The sequence below is a fragment of the Typopeltis vanoorti genome, chromosome 24, assembly GCF_054136105.1.
Source record: "Typopeltis vanoorti isolate ZY-2024b chromosome 24, IOZ_Tvanoo_1.0, whole genome shotgun sequence".
NCBI lineage: Eukaryota > Metazoa > Arthropoda > Arachnida > Uropygi > Thelyphonidae > Typopeltis > Typopeltis vanoorti.
Window position 1 is genome coordinate 64,653,331 of NC_143572.1, and position 19,290 is coordinate 64,672,620.

Here is a 19,290-nt window from a genome sequence, read left to right on the forward strand (position 1 = left end):
TTTCAAGACCCCCCCCCTCATAATCTGCTGCTGGAAATCTCATCTAGCTAAAGTGCATCAAATGCTTCAAAAGCATACGGTGATGAATGCTTATCCCGTACTCAAGCTTGCAAAGTGGTCGTGAGACGCTTGAGGACGACGAAAAGCCGGGCCATCCAAAAAATGGACTGAGCCAAGTCAACATCCAAAAAGTGCGTGATTTCATAAAGAAAACCCGAAATCGTCTGTGAGATCGATTGAAGATAAATTTGGGATTCCTAATTCAACTGTTCACAACATTTTGATCGAGAGTTTGGGCCTTCGTAAATTGAATTCGCGATTTTTTCCCCACAAGTTGACCGACGACCAAAAAATGTATCGAATTGAACGCTGCAAGGATCTCCTTAAAATTGCTCGTAAGGATTCAAACTTCCTTGAAGCGATCATTACTGGTGATGAAACGTGGTGTTTTGAGTATGAGCCCGAAACAAAGCGCTAGAGTGCTGAGTGGAGACCACCAGAAGAAGGGCATCCGAAAAAAAGTCGCTTGGAGAAGTCAAAAGTAAAGACAATGCTGATTTGTTTCTACGATTCAAAGGGCATTATCCACAAAGAATTCATTCCGCCTGGCCAAACGGTCAATGATGAATTTTATCTCGAAATTTTGAAGCGATTGATAGCGAGAATTCATCGCGTACCGTATGAATATCGTCAAGACCGACCTTTCGCCAAAACACACTGTCACTCTTGGCACTATAACTCGGCTTCTAATGAAACAAATGTCATAAACAGTTGACACAACACTAATGAAGATTTTCACTTTAGACAACAAAAAGATACAACAGGTGGCTCCACCAGTTTCTTCTATTTTTGAAACGTTCGGTTTCTTTTTTTGGACAGAGGGCGTATACCCTATGCTGCTCCTTGCAGAGTATACATTGTCTACCAATTTCTGTATGCAATTTCTTTAAAATCTCAACTTCTCTAAAATATCACCTCCACACCAGAGACACTGACAGGAAAGTAATTAGATACATCAGTGTTTACACCACCCTTGTACAATGGAACTATCACACATTCCTACCATTCCTGTAGTAACATTCCTGAGCTGAGATTCAAGTTATATAAAAACGTGAAAAGTCTAGCCAATTCTTATGAACATTCCCTAATCAAATGCATTCATATTCCATCTGTCTCTATAAATTAAAGATACCAAGAAATTATATTCTTGGTTTCATCCTTTATCCAAGTGTAAACAAACAAAGTTGGCATGTGAAGTCGCTTCGTAAGTGGGCTACTTGTATATAGAGGCTAATAACTTCACATCACCTGCCTTAGTATCCCATAATATAAAGCACATATCCTTAAGGACATGTATAATGCTAAACATTACGGGAATAGCCACTACTCAGACTGGTTCTGTCCTTTATTGCTATCGTTCTATTTCTGGCCATTTCTGTCATTTGTGTTCAAAAATTGTGGCCTTTCCTTCAAAGATTGTAGCGAAGTTCTTTGTTCTCTGCCTCTTCATTGTCTTTATCCAATGATTCCATTCAAAACTATATTTGATAATCTCTGACGTTGTCCAAACCATCTTAACTGCTGTTTAATAATTAAAGCAATCATATCTTCACGATAGTTTAATTTGTGTTTGACTTGCTCCTTTGTTTCGTGTCTGACCAATAAGTCTTATTTGTTTTTCTTAAGCATTTTATTTCAAATGTTCTGATTTTCTGTATTTCTTCCTGATTGAAGTTTCACGTCTCTGCTCCATACGTTGTTGTAAGTATATAATAATGGTTGTGTAGAGTTTTAGTTTGAGGCTTTTTAGATGCTGTTAGTTTTCCTTTTTTTGTTTAATTTATTCATATAGGACATCCTTTGCTAAGTTGTTCTTTACTGTTTCTGCGTTGTCTATATTTTGAGTAATGAGACGTCCAATATATGTAAATTTTATGTAAATGTAAATTTACGTACTTAAATTATCTGTTTGCATATTATAAATCTGATCTAATAATTTGATAAACAGTATCTCTTTACAAATACTATACAGGAAAACCTCGCTTAACGCGATTATTTAACCCGTTTATTATTGTGCGCAAAGCGAAATCGCGTTAAGCGAATACAATAAACAATAGGAATAATTATAATTCATCCATCAATTAGCGTAAATTTGGAAAAACTTACAGTATAAGCTATATTTAGAAGATAAAATCATCAAAGTTAATAAAAATCAATTGCTTCGATTTTTTTTTAATATATAAACATTTGATTGAACTACTTTTTTTACAAAAAATTAAGTAAAAATGTTTGAATCGTTTTCGACTTTTTCATCTTGTCATGCAATCTTCGATAGCTAGTGATCGCTTTATCAAGATTTCGGCAGACTTCGAAGCTGCGTTCCATATCAGGATCAGTATCAAACAAAATTTCGTTAGCATGCTCAATGTGATTGAAAATTAGACAAAATTCTTTTTTTTTTATTTTCTTATTTTCTCCTTATTTTCTTCTTCTCTCGCTGTATCATAGGTCTCGCACAATCATTGTATTAATAGCGACTCTTTCGTGTCTCTGACTTCCAGCTTTTCCGCTCACTGCAAATTGGCGACAAAAAAAAAAAAAATTCGCGAAACTTAAAATTTCGCATAATGAAAAAAAAAATCGCATTCATTGATTAATCACTCGCGTAAAGCGGGAAATAGTATCATTTCACTCAATCGCTCTGATTATCGCGCATACCGAATTCGCGTTAAGAGAGGTTTTCCTGTGTATATATAATTTAAAATTACATTCAGCACACTTTGTCGGGAATAAAAGTACTTTTAAACCAATGCTTAATACTAAATACTGCAGGAAAACAAATTTGTTTATGTTTATTTTCTTACTTTTAACATAAAAAAAATACGCAACCGTATATTTCTGGATTTAATGCAATTGATTAAAGAATTCATTTAATTTGGAAGAAGATTTTATTTCTAATTTCAACTGTACAAAAATAGCACAGAAAGTTAAACTCAACTGCACAATAACCTTTTTAAGGACTTGTCCAGACGGAATGTTTCGAATCTTTCTTTTCACAATGACTGTTGGTCTCTGAAACAAGAAATTTCATCATAACTTATAATATTCATAACTCGGAAATTTTTTTATATCCAAATAGTCACATCACTTCATTTCGCATTATTACATTATATATAATGTAATAATGCGAAATTACATTATATATAATGAATATTTTAGCAAAACTTTGCTAAAAGAAACTGATTGGGGTAGGAATCTTGGAGTTTTAAAAGATAGGAAGTCAAAGTTCAGAGGCCATATAGCAAAGATTCCAAATCAACTCAGATCATCTCAGATGATAATTGCAATGCAGAGAAGAATCTTGATATGTAAAGATAAAGAAGTCGTTTTGCCTCTTTACAAGGTCTCTGATACTCCTTCATAAGACCTACTGTGCCCTGATTGAACTTGTTTTCAAATATAAATGTAGTGAAAGGTACATTGGAAATGACATCGAAACTGTGGAATATAGTTTTTGAAAATAGATTATGAATATATGGACTGCAGATTTGACCTGGATTTTTATCTCATAAGGCAGTGCTGATTGGAATGGCTTGAGTTGGGAGGTGGCGAAAGCCAGTTCAGTCAGTTTATATATATATATATATATATATATATATATATATATAAATAATAATAATTTTTTTCGCAATACTATTTATAATAATTTATAACATATGATACATACATTACATTCTTATCATTACGTATGATGCAGCATTATATACATTTGTTTACAGCGATACATACATTATATGCATTTGATTATATATGATACAATAATTATTTATTTATTTTTATTTATTATCTCGGATGAGATGAGATGTATTTTCTCAGCTTTCATCTTGGAAGCTTATTTATGAGCTTATCTGAGGATGACACCAGTTATTATTTATTGGTTTATTTGCTGTGCTAGGAAGCTATGAAATCGAAGCTATGTTTAATTGGCTTGATTTCCACTGCAGCCATTGATTGAGAAATTCACCACACACACACACACACACACACACACACACACACACACACACACACACACACACACACACACACACACACACACACACACACACACGCGCGCGCGCGCGCGCGCGCGCGCGCGACAACTTGTTCATACTATATCCTAAGAGCTCTTTTCAGGCTATTGTAGTTTGTAAGATTTCTGTATTCAAAAGGTAATTTGTTTATTATGTCTGGGATGTAGAAGTTTCGCGTGGCCTTTCCGTAGTGATTATTGTATTTATATGTGATATAATTAGTTGTCTGAGGTCTTGTTATACGGTATATATTTCTGACTGTCCTGTAGTTTGCATCGAAATAATGTTTTAGCAAAGCTACATAGTGACATAAATGTTTTGCTGTCAGTATTTTGTGTTCTGACATTGCAATGTTTATAAGGTCGTGATTTTCTCTTTGTTCCCAAAAGATCAGTTTTGTCATTTTGTATTGTAGCGACATTAATCTATTTAGTTTGTAGGGTGCACAGAAAGGATACGTTGTTATAGCTTAGTATATTATTGCTAATATACTACCAAGTTATACGTTGTTATAGCTTAGTATATTTTGGCATAGTGTTTTGTATATTAGTGTTTTAAGGCGTTTGGGAACTATGTCTTTTAACCTGTAGAGTTTGCCAGTTATTGTTCGGAGTTTGTTGTGTAGTTGGTTTAATAATAATAATAATAATAATAATAATAATAATAATAATAATAATAATAATAATAATAATAATAATAATAATAATAATAATAATTTATAATTTATAATATTTAAATATATAAAATAATAATAATGCATTACTAACTAATGCAGTCAAAGCAAAAAATTTTTGAACATCAATAATAAAGCAAATGCAGATTATGCGATCAGAATGATGAGACTGTAGAACATCTAATCAGCGCCTGCAGCAAAATAGCTCAGACTGACTATAAATACCGCCATGATCAAGTGGTCAAAATAGTTCATTGGCATGTATGCAAAAAATATGGCTTTCCTACTTCTGATATTTGGTGGAAGCATAAAATAGAGACAGCATTGGAAAACGAAACAGCAAAAATTCTCTGGGACTTTAGAATACAAACTGATCAGCATTTGGAACACAATAGACTTGACACCACAATTACCGTACATCGGCAGGTTTGGATTATGGGTATCGCAGTACCCAGTGATAACAACATTAACATAAAAAAACTGGAAAAAATTACTAAATATCGAGATCTGACAATCGAAGTTGGCCGACTGTGGCTTAAACACACCAAAATCATCCCAATAGTTATCGGTGCACTTGGTGCAACGTCAAAGAAGCCATCCAACTATTTACAGCAATTAAACATCAATGAAGTGACCCCATATGATCTACAAAAGACAGCATTTTTCTACTCTACCTGACAAATTATTCTTAGATTCTTGGGTAGAATCTGAATTGTTCTATATCAGCTTTTTGTTTATATGATATATTGTTTTGACTGTGTATCAATTATGTGAATAAAATAAAATAAAAAAAAATAAAATAAAATAAAATAAAATAAAATAAAATAATAATAATAATAATAATAATAATGATAATAATAATAATAATAATAATAATAATAATAATAATAATAATAATAATAATAATAATAATAATAATAATAATAATAATAATAACGGCATTCCGAGGAAAACATTATAGACACAAACAGTAAGGGAAAATGCCATATTTATACAATTACGTAAACAGCATTAGTAATACTGTTTACAAATACCTTGTTTTTTTAATAAATATCATCAGATGTCTTTTTTATGACAATGAAACCAAAGAAGAATGCACACCAAGTATCATAGATGGGAAGAGGGCTAGAGCGATCTGGGAACTCTACTCTGGAGAAAAAAAAAACTTTTTTTTTTCGGAAGTTTTAATGTAGAGGAGCCTGAGTGTTTCATTACCTGTCATTACCTGTGAAATGAACACTTGATCACATCAAAAAGATAAAATATTTAAGTAACTAAGGTAGTTAAGAAATATTACCTTTTTTCGTGTCAAATAAGCATCATCAATGCATAAAACTAAGAAAACAATGGAAGATTCAAATTGTACGATGCACACAGATGCAAGTGATGAAAATTACAGTAGCAAAATAAATTCTTTGACCAAGCAATAGATAATTAAAAAAAAATAGAAAACTCAGACCGTATTATGCTAGATTTTGAAACATATTTAAAAATCTACCGAAGATTGAAAACCAGTTTTCCCTTTGAATTTCAGCTGAATAGAATTACTCACCTCAAATAGAAACTTGGATTGTGAAAGTTCTATACACCTTATAAATTCTATTAGCAATCGTCCTCCTGAGAGAATCGCGAAATTGTTGATATCTCCAAGGTGTTACAATGGCTTACAATGCATGCTACCATCGTTTGGTCTCTCTCAAGACTTCTGTAGTTGGATTGCCAGTTTTCTGCCAGGAAGCACATTGTGTGTGTGTGGTGCTGGATGGTTCCTTATCCTCTTACCATTCAACTAATGCTGGGATTCAACAGTGTTCTTTCCTCTCAACCGTCTTCATGCTATATATCAATGACCTACTTCAGCAGACCTCCAACCCAATACAGTTTTGCAGATGACAGCACATTACCCTCCTCCCTTTTCATTTGATAAACCTTACATTTCAATTTTGATCTCCGAGCCATCCTCAAATGGAGTTCAGATAACCTCGTAAATTTCAATGCTAACAAAACCCAGTACTGTCTTATTTCTCATAGAAAAAGAACCGTTTTTCAGTGTTATTTTGAACAACACCCAAATTTCCACAGAGCTTGAGATTTCTATTCTTGAAATTACCCTGACATCAAGTTTCTCCTGATAAACACAACACAATCATTGCACTTTCAGATTTTAAGAAAGTAGGATGTCTCTTTTGCTCAACGCCTGAAGCTCTGATAACCTTATAGAATTCACAAATCCCCCCAGCTATTGAGAGTTTTGGGGGTCAGGCCCTCAAAAGCTCTCTCAAAATGCTCGATTCAATACAGAAGACAGCGGTTAGACTTATTAATGTCCCATCTCTTACTAAACTCACTTCCCACTTTCGCACAGACATTTGGTTTCCGCAATATGTATATTCTACAAATATTTCCGTGGGAAATGTTCACCTGAAATAGCTTTAACAATTAGTACTAAGTCATTGGAACACGTGCAGCTCTGCTCCACATCCCTTCACCTTGAAACCCACAGAACAAGTTTTTTTTTCCTGCTGCTTACTGGAAACTGTGTGCCATGGAACTGTCTTTCCCTCTTGTGTTTACCAAGGAATACAATATACAGTCTTTCAAATTAAATGTAAACCAGTTCCTCCGTTCCCAACCAACTACCCATAGACGGTACTAATGTATTATATATTGATTAACCCATTTCTAGTATATGGGCTCAACATAAAAAAAATTAATAAAAAATTTAAAAAATTCTCATGGATTTAAAAGCAAACAATTTTTGATGCTTCACGTGCACTCACTAGCTTAGCTTCTTATGTAATTTCAGACAAACGAAGATAAAAGTTCAGCAGCTTAATTCTCAATGAAAACGTAATTAGATCACATCAAAAACGGAATTATAGCTCAAAACAAACAAGATTAAATATACGAACCTGTCCATTGGGTCAAGTAAGGGATATATCGTTGCCAAAAAGCACATTGCCTCGAACGAAGTCCACGACCTACGGAACTAAACTCTGCCTTATCGAAGATTAAATATTCTTTACTTTCTGTTGTGTAAACAGGCCATTTTTGACTTTCCTCGGAGCCATCTGGGGATATATTTGGGTTGCTGAAATAAGCGAAAATTGCAAAAATTTAATTTAACTTAAAAACAATATAAAAAACAAAATCGTATCACATAACACGCAATAAATTAATAAAAGCACGTTTTAATTATGAATATAATACTAGCCTCAGTTTAAGTTTCTTTTTTAAGATTGGGGAAGAGGGAGGGGGATTAAGATTTTGTGTTAACATCTAAATTTTGGCACTGTATAGGTTATTAGAGGTTATAGAGGTTACATAAAGACTAATGTGAAAAAACCTAGAATTGAGGATTCAAGGGAATCTGGATGACTTGTAATTTATCGATAAGTAATATATTTACTTTGTCAATATCAGCAGAAGTAGAGTATCTCTCTCTCTCTCTCTCTCTCTCTCTCTCTCTCTCTCTCTCTCTCTCTCTCTCTCTCTCTCTCTCTCTTTCTTTCTTTCTTTTGATTTTCATGCGGGGCACTTGCTGTTATAATAAATGCTAGCAAATCTCTACAAGATCCCGATATGGATTTGTTGCAGTCTTTAGTTGGTTTTATTTTAGATTTAAGAAATAGTTTTGCTGTTTTAAATGAGGAAGTAACTTTATTAACAAATGAAACAAAATTTAAAGATGAGAACGAAAGGGTGAAAAAACGAAAAAAATAAATGTGATGAAGTTTTGTAATTTACCGATTGAATGGGAATGAAAATGTAATTATTAATACTTTTAGTGTTATTTGCGATAAGCTAATTCTGGAAATTAATGAAAGAGCAAAACGTTATTTAGACATATTAGATATGTTTGATATTTTTTAAAGAAAGATATGAATAAAGATAAATACAAGACTAGTATTAACAAAATTTCGCAAATTTCTGGGACTGATTAACTCAGAAAAATTTATTGATGAAGTTAATCAAATTTCAATAATGATAAATGAAGAAAATTCTTCAATTAAAATTATGTACAAACGTAGAAACGTTTGTACATAATTTTTACGAACGTAGAAACAATTTCAAAAATATTTTTGATGAAGCCTATTTCAAATGTATGTTCTGAAAGCTCATTTTCAGTGTTGAAAGGAATAAAAAAATATTTGCACCAAAATAAAACAAGTGACCTTTATTAAGACCAGTTATTATGTAAATATCTACTTTTATTTTCACTAAACTAAAACAAATGCGTACGAATTTGTTTAACTGAAATAGATCTTTTGGGTCTCATAATGACGTTGCGCCTAGGACCTCCAAAAGTATAAATGCGGCCGTGAAGTTAGCTCCGAGAGCAGTTTTTTTTTTTTTTTTTTTGAGAACTTCGCTTGTATTAAAAGTGCTTGTTTATTTGATTTATAAAACAATAGATGGAAATTTTTGAAGAAGAATGCCAGTTTTCAAAATTGCAACTAATAATTCTCTGTACATCTTACCATTGTAAGCTTTTCAGGTCTGGAAGAGAAGTGACAATTTCGATTTGAATCAAAAAAGGTATGCAGAACAATAGGTATACAGAAACGATCATAAGATATTTTTACTTCGATAATTATTATTATGTGACACCTCCCGTGAGTTCAAAGACTCATCGAGGGAGAGTGTGCCAACAGCATCGAACGATTGAGTCCCTTCCAAGTATTAACCGCGCTCAAACTTGCTTAACGTTTTGCGAGCTAGTAGTAGCAGAGGCTCTACCAATCAGCCAACCTTTGCTGACAATTAGAATCGGAATTAAAAAGTCTTTATTGTAATAAGTGTGAGTAAATCAAGTTGATTGATCGCCAGCTACCGATTCCAATTACTTCTGCCAACTAGAAAACCGTATTTTTCTACTTCTCACTTACACAATATCTTGTAGCACGCGCGCACGCACGCACGCGAATCAGACATACTAACTTGTATCGAGTATAAAGGGTAGATTATTTTTAGGAAGGACAGAGAAGATAAGAGAGGTGGAGTCATGATGCTAATGATATCGGATGACTTGAATCCAGTTAGATTTTAGACCTATGATTGTAGTACTACTACTAACGGTATTGTTGCTAGTGATGAAAAAATGCATCAGCAAATATAAAAGATGAGCACAAAAGGCGTAATCATAATGAGTGACAGACTCTAATCATCCAAATATTGAAATATTAAAAAATATTGCAAGAATGAAAAACGCATTTATTGAGCTGTTGCCGGACAACTTGTTCGATGAGTCCCTCTCTAGAGGTCTCTCTTAATAATAATTTTTGGGTTTTTCAAACGTTCCAGGGACTGTACAAGTTTCATCCATAGTTTCTTCCAGCGTCGCGATGACGTAGCGCTGCTGGAGAGGTCTGTTGTAGTTTTAAACATGCTGTCATGGTCGGGGAAAGCATGTTGGGTACTGGTGGTTAGCTGAGTGAAATCAAAGTTGTGCAGCGTGAGTCAGATGTACAAAAAGGCAACACACGAGTCACAGAAGTATCGGGTTGTTGAAAGGAAATTTTCTAATTACAGGAAGCGTTTCCAAACAACATGGAGGAAGGAAGCATCCAATAACGAAAGAAAAGGTAGAGAGAATTTGAAAGACCTTTGTGCGAACCCCGACAAAATCCATTAGGACAGCGTCACGTGAACTGCAAACACCTCACTCCACCGTTCACCAATTCGTCCATCATAAGTTGTGTCTGTACGCGTACAAAGTGAAGGTTTTCAGGAATCCAAGCAAAACGAGAAGCCATAACGGGTAATGTTTGCAGCTGAAATTCTGGAAAGTGTCGACGAGAATCCAGATTTTCTTTCCCAGATTTGCATTTTGGACGAAGCCATTTTTTATGTCAGAAAAGTGAACAAACACAATGTGGATATGAGGGGGGGGTGAAAATCCTCACTGTGTCATAGAACACACCTGCGTGACACTCTTGAAGTATAAGCCCTTTTAATACTCATATTGCGACTTTGTAGAGTTTCTGACAGATATGATAATTCCTGTAGGAGTCGGTTTAAAAAGCCCTTACATTTATCGTTCGAAGCAAAATGCTTACATTAAGCTGGGTAATTTCTCCACACAGTAAGAGCCGTTCGTAAACTGCAAGCTGCCCCGTGGTCCAAACACACAGTCGATCTTTAAAATTTCGATACGAAGGTCTTTTGCAATCGTGTTTAATTCTCTTTGATTTTTTGGTGATTGATGATAAAAAGCATATAATTTATCCATAAATATTTCACAATGATATATTTCTTTAATGTTTATTTATCGAATCGTCTGGTGCTAAGTGTAAACGATGAGCTCAATGCCAAATCACAACGTTGGGAAATTTTTGTAGAAGTTTGATTTTGTTTCAATTAACAAATCAACACCTGATTTGTTTCCTAACATTACACTAGCTCCATCAGAACAAAATGCAATAAAATGATTTTTATATAGTTACTTTAAATATGAATTTAAAGTAGCAATTATAGTAGCATCTATACATTCCACGGTGGTATTTTCTAGTTCTACAAGATTATTGAATAAGATGAACAAGGGGCTCGCGGGAGTCCCCGCGAGCCCCTTATAGCTCACCACGGAGTATACGTCTGGTGTGGAGTCATGTGAAACGTTATCATTGGCTCATTTTTTTTCTTGGAAAGCAATATCGACGGAATGATTTATCTCGACATGCTAGAAAATTTCGGCTTTCCACAACTCCAAGACTTGCAACCGCAAATGCTCTTTCAACAGGATGATGCTTCACCAAACTGGCATTTGGAGGTCAGGGTCTTCCCTTAGCAGTGGATTGGACTTGGAGTCCCGATTTCCTGGTGACCATGATCGTCGGATCTCCCAAACTTGATATTTCCTTTTGGAGGGTTTTGTGAAAGACGCAGTCTACGCAACTAAATTGGACAGGCTGGAGAACCTTAAAACTCGCATTTATGCTGCTTGGTCCTCCATCACCAGTTACATACTTCAGAGAATCTGATCGGAGATATGAGTATCGAACTGACATCGTGCCTTTTACTAAAAGGACAGACGTGGAAGTCTACTGATTCTTTTACAAAATCTTGCTGAATGTTCCTTCTAGTTTGTACAATTTCGACACCATGGTCAATACACTTAATGTTGAACACGGTGAAGCTATAGTAGTCCAATGTGAACACCGTATAGTGTAAACCTGTTTTATATTAGCAGATCTGGTGGGCTAATTGTTAGCTACTCACGAAGTGATCAAGAGACCGAACAGCGAAAAACCTTTCTTTTTCTAAGCAACTTAAGGACTCTAATATAATAGTTTTACAACGAACGATGATATTCATCTATCACTTAAAGACATTTAATGGCATCTACATCCTTCTGTGAGATTCAACATGACAGCCTCATGATCGGCGAGGATAAATGACTTCATTTTTGTTCCCGCAGAGTCAATCTTCATCCGTCAACCTTTGACCTTAATGGAGATGATTAACCTTCACTTGCAGACGGGATCATTCTGCGACCCGATTTAAAGCCGACGATAAACTCCCGCAAACCATACTCAAAAACAAAGAGGGATATTGGATGATCTTCAAAGGAACAATAATCCAGATAATCTTGAGCCCGGAATAATAATTGCAGCATAATCTGGAGAATCATGTTGGCATACAGCTTGCTTTGGACAGAGAACACCGGAAGGTTTTTATCCACATGGGACTCAACCCGTCTTAAGGATTAAAGACAATAGAAAGAGAATCTCAAAACCAAATATTTGGTAATAAATTAAATAGAATCCGAATATTCAGCGAAATAATCTATGATATGATTGACTGATAAAATTACCGAGGATACTTTGAACCTGTTCGTCTTCATATCCAAGCCTTGGAAACGTTTTTACCCTTCATTTCAGGTTCCTTTTTTTCTGAAGATCGTACCAGCCAAGATAGTCTTTAAATAGCAGTGCTGTATGTGTTTGTTCCTCCAACCCTCCCAAGAAAAAAAAGGAAAATATTGAAATAAATCTCCACGTTTACTGATAAGACAGAATGCTAATCACTTAATCACTTTCATGAATTAAGTGAATCAAAATATCAAAATTTTAAAACAAAACAAAGCTACTAACTATTCAATAACAAATGGTCAATAAAAATTAAATATTTTTTTCACAACATCAATCTTACCCTGTTCTGGCAAAATTTGCCCACAGTCGCATTAATCTCTTCGACATTTGTATATCTTCTAATCTACTTTTCAATACTTCATTCAAATATAAGCCCATCACATACATATGGTCTGTAGCATGTGGAACTCCCATCCACTTCGTAGAAAAACCTTTCAAAAGACTAAGTCCCTGATGCTGGAAACTGTACAGATAGACATCATTTCCGGCATTTGCAAACCCCGTAGCAAACTGTTCCGTAGGACACACAAAGCAACGATCGCTAATTGATTTATCTACAACACCAATGAAATCCGATTCTGTCCAATCTGTGTATTCCTGGATAATGGCTTCTTCAACTAACTCATCACTCGAGGGAGAAAATGTCCTCAAAGCTTCTATGAATTCTTCATGTGTGATAGTAAGGTCATCGACCATTTTGAAAATATGAGGAAGATGATTAGAGAGGAATATACTTCCTTCATTCAAAGTAGTTCCAAGAAGAATACTTGTATTTTTGAACTGCTTAGTTTTCAGTATCGTTTCTGGGTTTTCGTTAATAAATATTCCATCTGCTACAGGCACAAATGAAAATTCAAGAATTCCATGTAAATTAATTTCTTGTTCCACTAAATCTTTTGCCTCTTTCTTGCATAGGCAGTCCAGGACATTGTCAAGGTCATTCTTGTCATGGGGACAGTTAACAAGTTTTGCTAGTTGGAGACCTTGTTCAATGGCGTCTGTTCTGTCACGTATGGCCCAAGGGGATGTTGCAGTTCCACCCTGTATGATAGCCCGATTGAACAATTTTTGACTGAGGGGTGAAAGCAGATGAAAACTTACACTTGCACCTCCGGCACTTATTCCAAAAATAGTAATGGATTCAGGATCCCCTCCAAAGGCAGCAATATTCTCCTTTACCCAGCGAACGGCCAATGTCTGGTCAAGCAACCCTACGTTTCCTGGCGCATCGGAACGTCCAAAATAAAGGAAACCTAAAGATGCAACTCTGTAATTCATTGACACTGCAATAACATTTTCTTCTGAAACTAAAACCTTGGGATCGTTATAAGGCGCGTCGATAGATCCAACAACGAATGCTCCTCCATAAATGAAAATCATAACTGCAGCCTTCTTCGACTGTGGGTATGGGACCCATACGTTTAGCTTCAGACAGTCTTCATTAGGATTTTTGGCAGCAAGAACAGTCATCTGTTTTTCCATATCTTTATTCATTGGAACTCTTGCTTGCATGCATGCATCTGGCATCTCGATTGCCTCCAGTGTATCGGTCCATGGCTCGATAGGTTCTGGTGAACGGAAGCGTTTTTCACCTAGAGGAGGTTTGGCATATGGAATACCAAGAAAAGCTGTAACTGACTTCTCACCAGGTGTTTTTATATTTTTACCTTTTATTGGACCGTATTTAGTGTTGACAATCAAGTCTTCAGATATTTTTTGGGTATCAGCACCATGACAGAAATATGTGGAAATTCCAACAATAAACACAAGGCAACTTCTGAATATCATAGTTCGTAGTTTTTTTATTTACTGTCAGAGTTACGTCGGAAAATATCTGCAAGAAAATACAAAATCAGTTGAAATATGAGAATTCCGAACTATTCTATGTTTGCAATGAACACAAAATAGTTTTGCATTTTTCAATAAAGTTAAGTTACAAAAATAAATAAACTAAAAATAAATCAAAAAATTCAGTAGCCATTTTAGTGTTTAAAAATGAGTGACCACTGTTTGTTTACTTTTGGATGTGGAGTGGTAATCGTCTCCACATTCATTGGCGAATGATTTGTGCGATCTCCAGACTGTATGGGTAGACTTTAAGACAATAAGTCTATGGAATACTGCTGCCATCTTCACCTAAACCTAAATGGTAATTTATAAAACCGATATTATATATTCAGCTGGATTGTATAATTAGATTAAAACCCTCTTCACAGTTTACGAGAACATAACAGTCAACAGTGGTGTTTTCTAGTTTAATACTGCTCAAAAGATAGAAACTCAGGACAAGAACTCATATATTTGCGCCTTTTATAAGTGTGTTTAGGTAAACTGGCCCGACAGCGGTTTCGAACTAATTGAACCTCATCCGAGACTAGGCATGAGCCTTAACTTAAACATAGATCATCTCATGTTAGCAAGCTACCAGGAGTAGAACTGAAGTCATAGGTGAACTTTCGGTAGGTGAGTATAAAAATGGAATTAAAATGGGTATATAATATTCTCTTTTATAGATATTTACTTCCGCTTGAATGAAGCTTATTTAGGCTCTTATTTTAGTGTTTTCATAAAGTTAGAACTAAAACGGACTCGTCTCTTCCCTTTAACAGGAATCAAAGTCATTGGCGTTATTTTATATTATTTTTATTTTTTTAATGTATATGATAGTTTTTGATTCTGAATGAACTAAAAATTTATCTCTAGTCATTTGCAATAATGAAAGATATAGAGCGATATAAATCCGGTTAGAAGATCACAGTTTCCTGGTTTATCTCATCCTTCTTCCGTTTCATTCTTCAGTATTCAGGACGTTTGTGTCGGGAGACGAGTACATATCCTGATAAAGCAGAATTGGTATTCAGTTTCTCACGAAATAAACTAAAATTACATGATTTCGATATAAAGGAGGCGGTAATGTGTAATGCAAGATAAAATTGAGCTCTGCGCAGTGCGAAGGCCAAGTTTAACTTCAGTGTGTTCTGACTTATACGGATGAGTCTCTGCTGGATATCACAAAAAAAAAAAAAAAAAAAAAAAAAAAAAAAATTAAATGTTGCATGTTATAATGCAAGGTGTCAAGTGGTAAGGAACAACTTTCGACAACCGATCTATTTTATTAACTTTTTTTTTAATGTTTCAATCTGTGCGATTTTAAAACAACTTACTCTAAATCTGTTTTACATCTACAGTGGTTATCTAAAAGTCCTTAAGCTTAACCTTGGGATAGCGTATAGTGCTGTTCACGGTGATAAAGAATGCGATCGTAGTTTCATTCATTGTTTTTTTCCCTTTCTTTCAATTACTTTCATATGTTAGAAGCAGACATGATTATCAACTAATGCACCGAACCACCTTTTTCAAGAACATTATTTTTAAAACCACTTCCCAAATTGATTCTTAAATATAGATTTATTTAACTTTTTAATCAAAGCGAAAACAAACCAAAAATAGTTTCTGAGTTTATAATTTATCATAAAAAATGTATATTTTAAACTATTGAAACAAGAAATTTTATGTGCTGGTTTTTATTTTTTATATTATTTTAAGTGATCATTCACGCACAGTGATCATTGAAGGACTGCAAAAAATAGGGGGAATAATTACATTAAGAGAATGCATAAAATATTCATACAATAAAACATGTATTTTAGACATAGTTTTTATTAAAGTAAACGGTCCTCAAATCAGCGAGGGAGGTGGGGTCGTTTAAATAGTATATTAATTATAGATAAATATAGTTAATTGTATTTATGCGGAAATGGGTTCATAAATATACCGTATTTCACATTTTCAAAATATAAACAAAAAATTTTACTCGATGTGAAGTAATTAGTAACGCAAATTTTAACAGAACCTTTAATAATATGGAACAAATTCTAAATAGTTGAAGCCAACATGCGCTTCTACCTGGGCTACCGTTCGCAGTCTAAGTAAATTATATAATAGTCCAATGATGGGTCAACTCCACGTGACATATTTCCCACGTTAGTTTTTCTGAACAAATATAGAATGATTCCGATGTCCTATCTCAACAGAGAACAATTAATTGTTCTCTGTTGAAATAGGACATCGAAATTGGACATCGAAATTGAAAGTGTTCCCTCCCACTTCAAATAAGGGCTTCAATAAGCTTATTTCATTCTATAAAATCATCCGAATTCTTTTATCTCTCTCTCTCTCTCTCTGATTCTCTCCTTCACTTGGTTTGAAATATGTAACGCATTTCTTTAAACAAGCATGAAAGAAAGAAAAGTACTAACAAGAGCCAATCACTTACTATAATTAGTAACCTACCTCTGACCCTTAATATTTTTTTGGTAGCTGACTGCGAAGTAAGAGCGAGATTGTACGTATTTGGAAGACTAGCACAATTGCAGAAAGCCGACTGTTATCATCGCTGTTGAAAGAAGTAGGGAAGTTATAAGGGAACAAGGAAACAACGTTACAAGGAAACGTGTCATGTGATAATCTGAATCACAGCAAATACAATTAAAGAGATATTAGAAGAGAGCAGCGGTAGCGTAGCTAGAGCTTTTGCCGCCCTGAGCAGTCCCTGAGTTTGCCGCCCCTCTCAATACACACCAAAAATATTACAAAAAGTCAAAACGACGTAGGGAAAGAAATTAAAACACTCTGTTTATTTTAGTTGTACATATAGTTGTTGAAAAATAATTATTAATTAAGTAATAAAATGACTAAGTTAACATAAATAGAAGAATCCTCGAAAAATAAAATAGTGTCTCACGTGAAAAATGCCGCCCGGCCGGACCGTCCCCTCCGCACCCTTACGCCACTGGAATAGAGCAGTGTTCTCAACCTGTGGTCCGCGGACCACAGGTGGTCCGTAGGCAGACTTAAATTAATTAAATAAATATATACTTTTTAATTATCCAAACAAATTAAATTTGTATAAGTATGTAAAATTATTGAAATAAAATGGAGACTTAAAAAAACAACAAATAGCATCGGAATGTTCATAGGCGGAAGCAAAAAAACTATATTGTTGTTCACTTCACCCCTCTTTTATTACTTGTCATTCTGGCACTATAAATGACGAATAATAAGAGGGGTTAAATGAACAACAATATAATATTTTTGGTTTACAGATAAGTGTTGATCAGTTTTATTAACTTAACCAACTAGTTTCGCCAAACTTTAACTGTTGACGTCTTCAGGGCACTTACATATAGGCTGAAACAATCGCACAATTATGTGTAACTATAAAACTGACTAGAATCATTTCTTGTCATGTTTGAAGTGAACATGTGTTATCCACATTTCAACCAACTGCTTGTTATTTATTGATTTTTATTATTGAAGGTTTTCCTTCTTCAACCAAGGCTCAGTATACCTTCAGAAGTGCTAATGATACTTGGACGAATTGTGTCGTGAGTTAACCCTAGTAGTTATATATTTATAATTTTTTCGGAAATCTTTTTTAATAATGGAAAAGTGTCTTAGAACTAGGACTTTGAAAAGAAGAGCAAATGAAACAGGTGATGCTGACCCTAATTGTGATACACGTTTTGTAACGGCGAGTAAATCTGATACTATTAAAGTAGAAGAAACAAGCAGTTCAAAGAAAAAGTATAGAAGGAAATATAAACAGTTCATATTTGGAATTCGTGTTTACTTGGTGTGGAGATGAAAGTGAACAGAAACCTCAATGTGTTTTGTGTTATGAAGTGTTGTCGAATGAGTGCATGAAACTCATTTAGAAACTAAACATTGTGATGTGAAAAATAAGCAAATTGAAGAAAAAGGCAATTTCAGCGATGCATAGAGACATTAAATAATGGGAAAGATGTAGTTTCGGTCATGAGTCCGATTAATAACAAGGCACTGGAAGCATCCTACCACTTAACTTTGCGCTTAGCAAAAACAGGGAAACCTCATTCTATCGGGGAAAATTTACTACTTCCAGATATAAAAGATGTGGAAAAACTATGTTTGGCAACAAGTTACTAAAAGATGTTGATTTGATTCCTCTTTCAATGACACTGTCGGTCGCAGAATTAATGATATGGAGGGTAACGTAGAATCTCAGTTAATCGAAAGAGTTAAGAAGAGCCCTTATTATGCCCTACAAATAGACGAGACTACTGATGTCACAAATGATGTGCAGGTAATATGCTATGTATGATATACGCGTGATAATAACATTCATGAAGATATTCTGTTTTGTAGAACTTTGTCTTCCCGAACAACTGGAGAAGAAATATTTCACACTCTCAATAATTGCAAAATACACAAAGGGATCCAATGGAAAAAATGTATGAACTTCTGTTCGGACGGAGCTCGCGCCCATACAGCAGGCATAGTTGGGGATTGTTTCTATGGTCAAGAAAGGAGCTTTGGATAAGAATTGGGTATATTGTTTCATACATAGGGAAAAGCTGGCCTCCAAAGGAATTCCACCAGAATTTAAAACTGTGATATACAACACTGTAAAGCTAGTTAATTTTATTAAGGCTCCACCGTTAAATAACAGGCTATTTTCAGTACTCTGCGATGAAATGGGCAGTGAATACATACAACGTTTGCTTCATTCAGAAATTCGCTGGCTTTCCAGGGGAAAAGTACTATCAAGATCATTTCAATTAAGGCACGAAATTTTACTGTTTTTAAATGAATAATTCTAATTTTGCATAACTCCTTGTTGACAAAGCATGGT

General features: G+C 34.6%; 1 protein-coding gene across 1 annotated transcript; it reads right to left on the reverse strand.

Annotated features, from left to right (window-relative positions):
* Positions 1-2,929: 2,929 nt before the first annotated feature.
* On the reverse strand, positions 2,930-17,014 carry LOC150093329 (acetylcholinesterase-like). Its single transcript, XM_090413822.1, has 4 exons — positions 16,911-17,014; positions 12,898-14,451; positions 7,659-7,837; positions 2,930-3,072 (listed from the first exon to the last, which is right to left on the reverse strand). The coding sequence occupies exons 2-4, from the start codon at positions 14,403-14,405 to the stop codon at positions 3,014-3,016; spliced, it is 1,746 nt and encodes a 581-aa protein (XP_090269948.1). The 5' UTR covers positions 14,406-14,451; positions 16,911-17,014; the 3' UTR covers positions 2,930-3,013.
* Between the last annotated feature and the right edge of the window lie 2,276 nt (positions 17,015-19,290).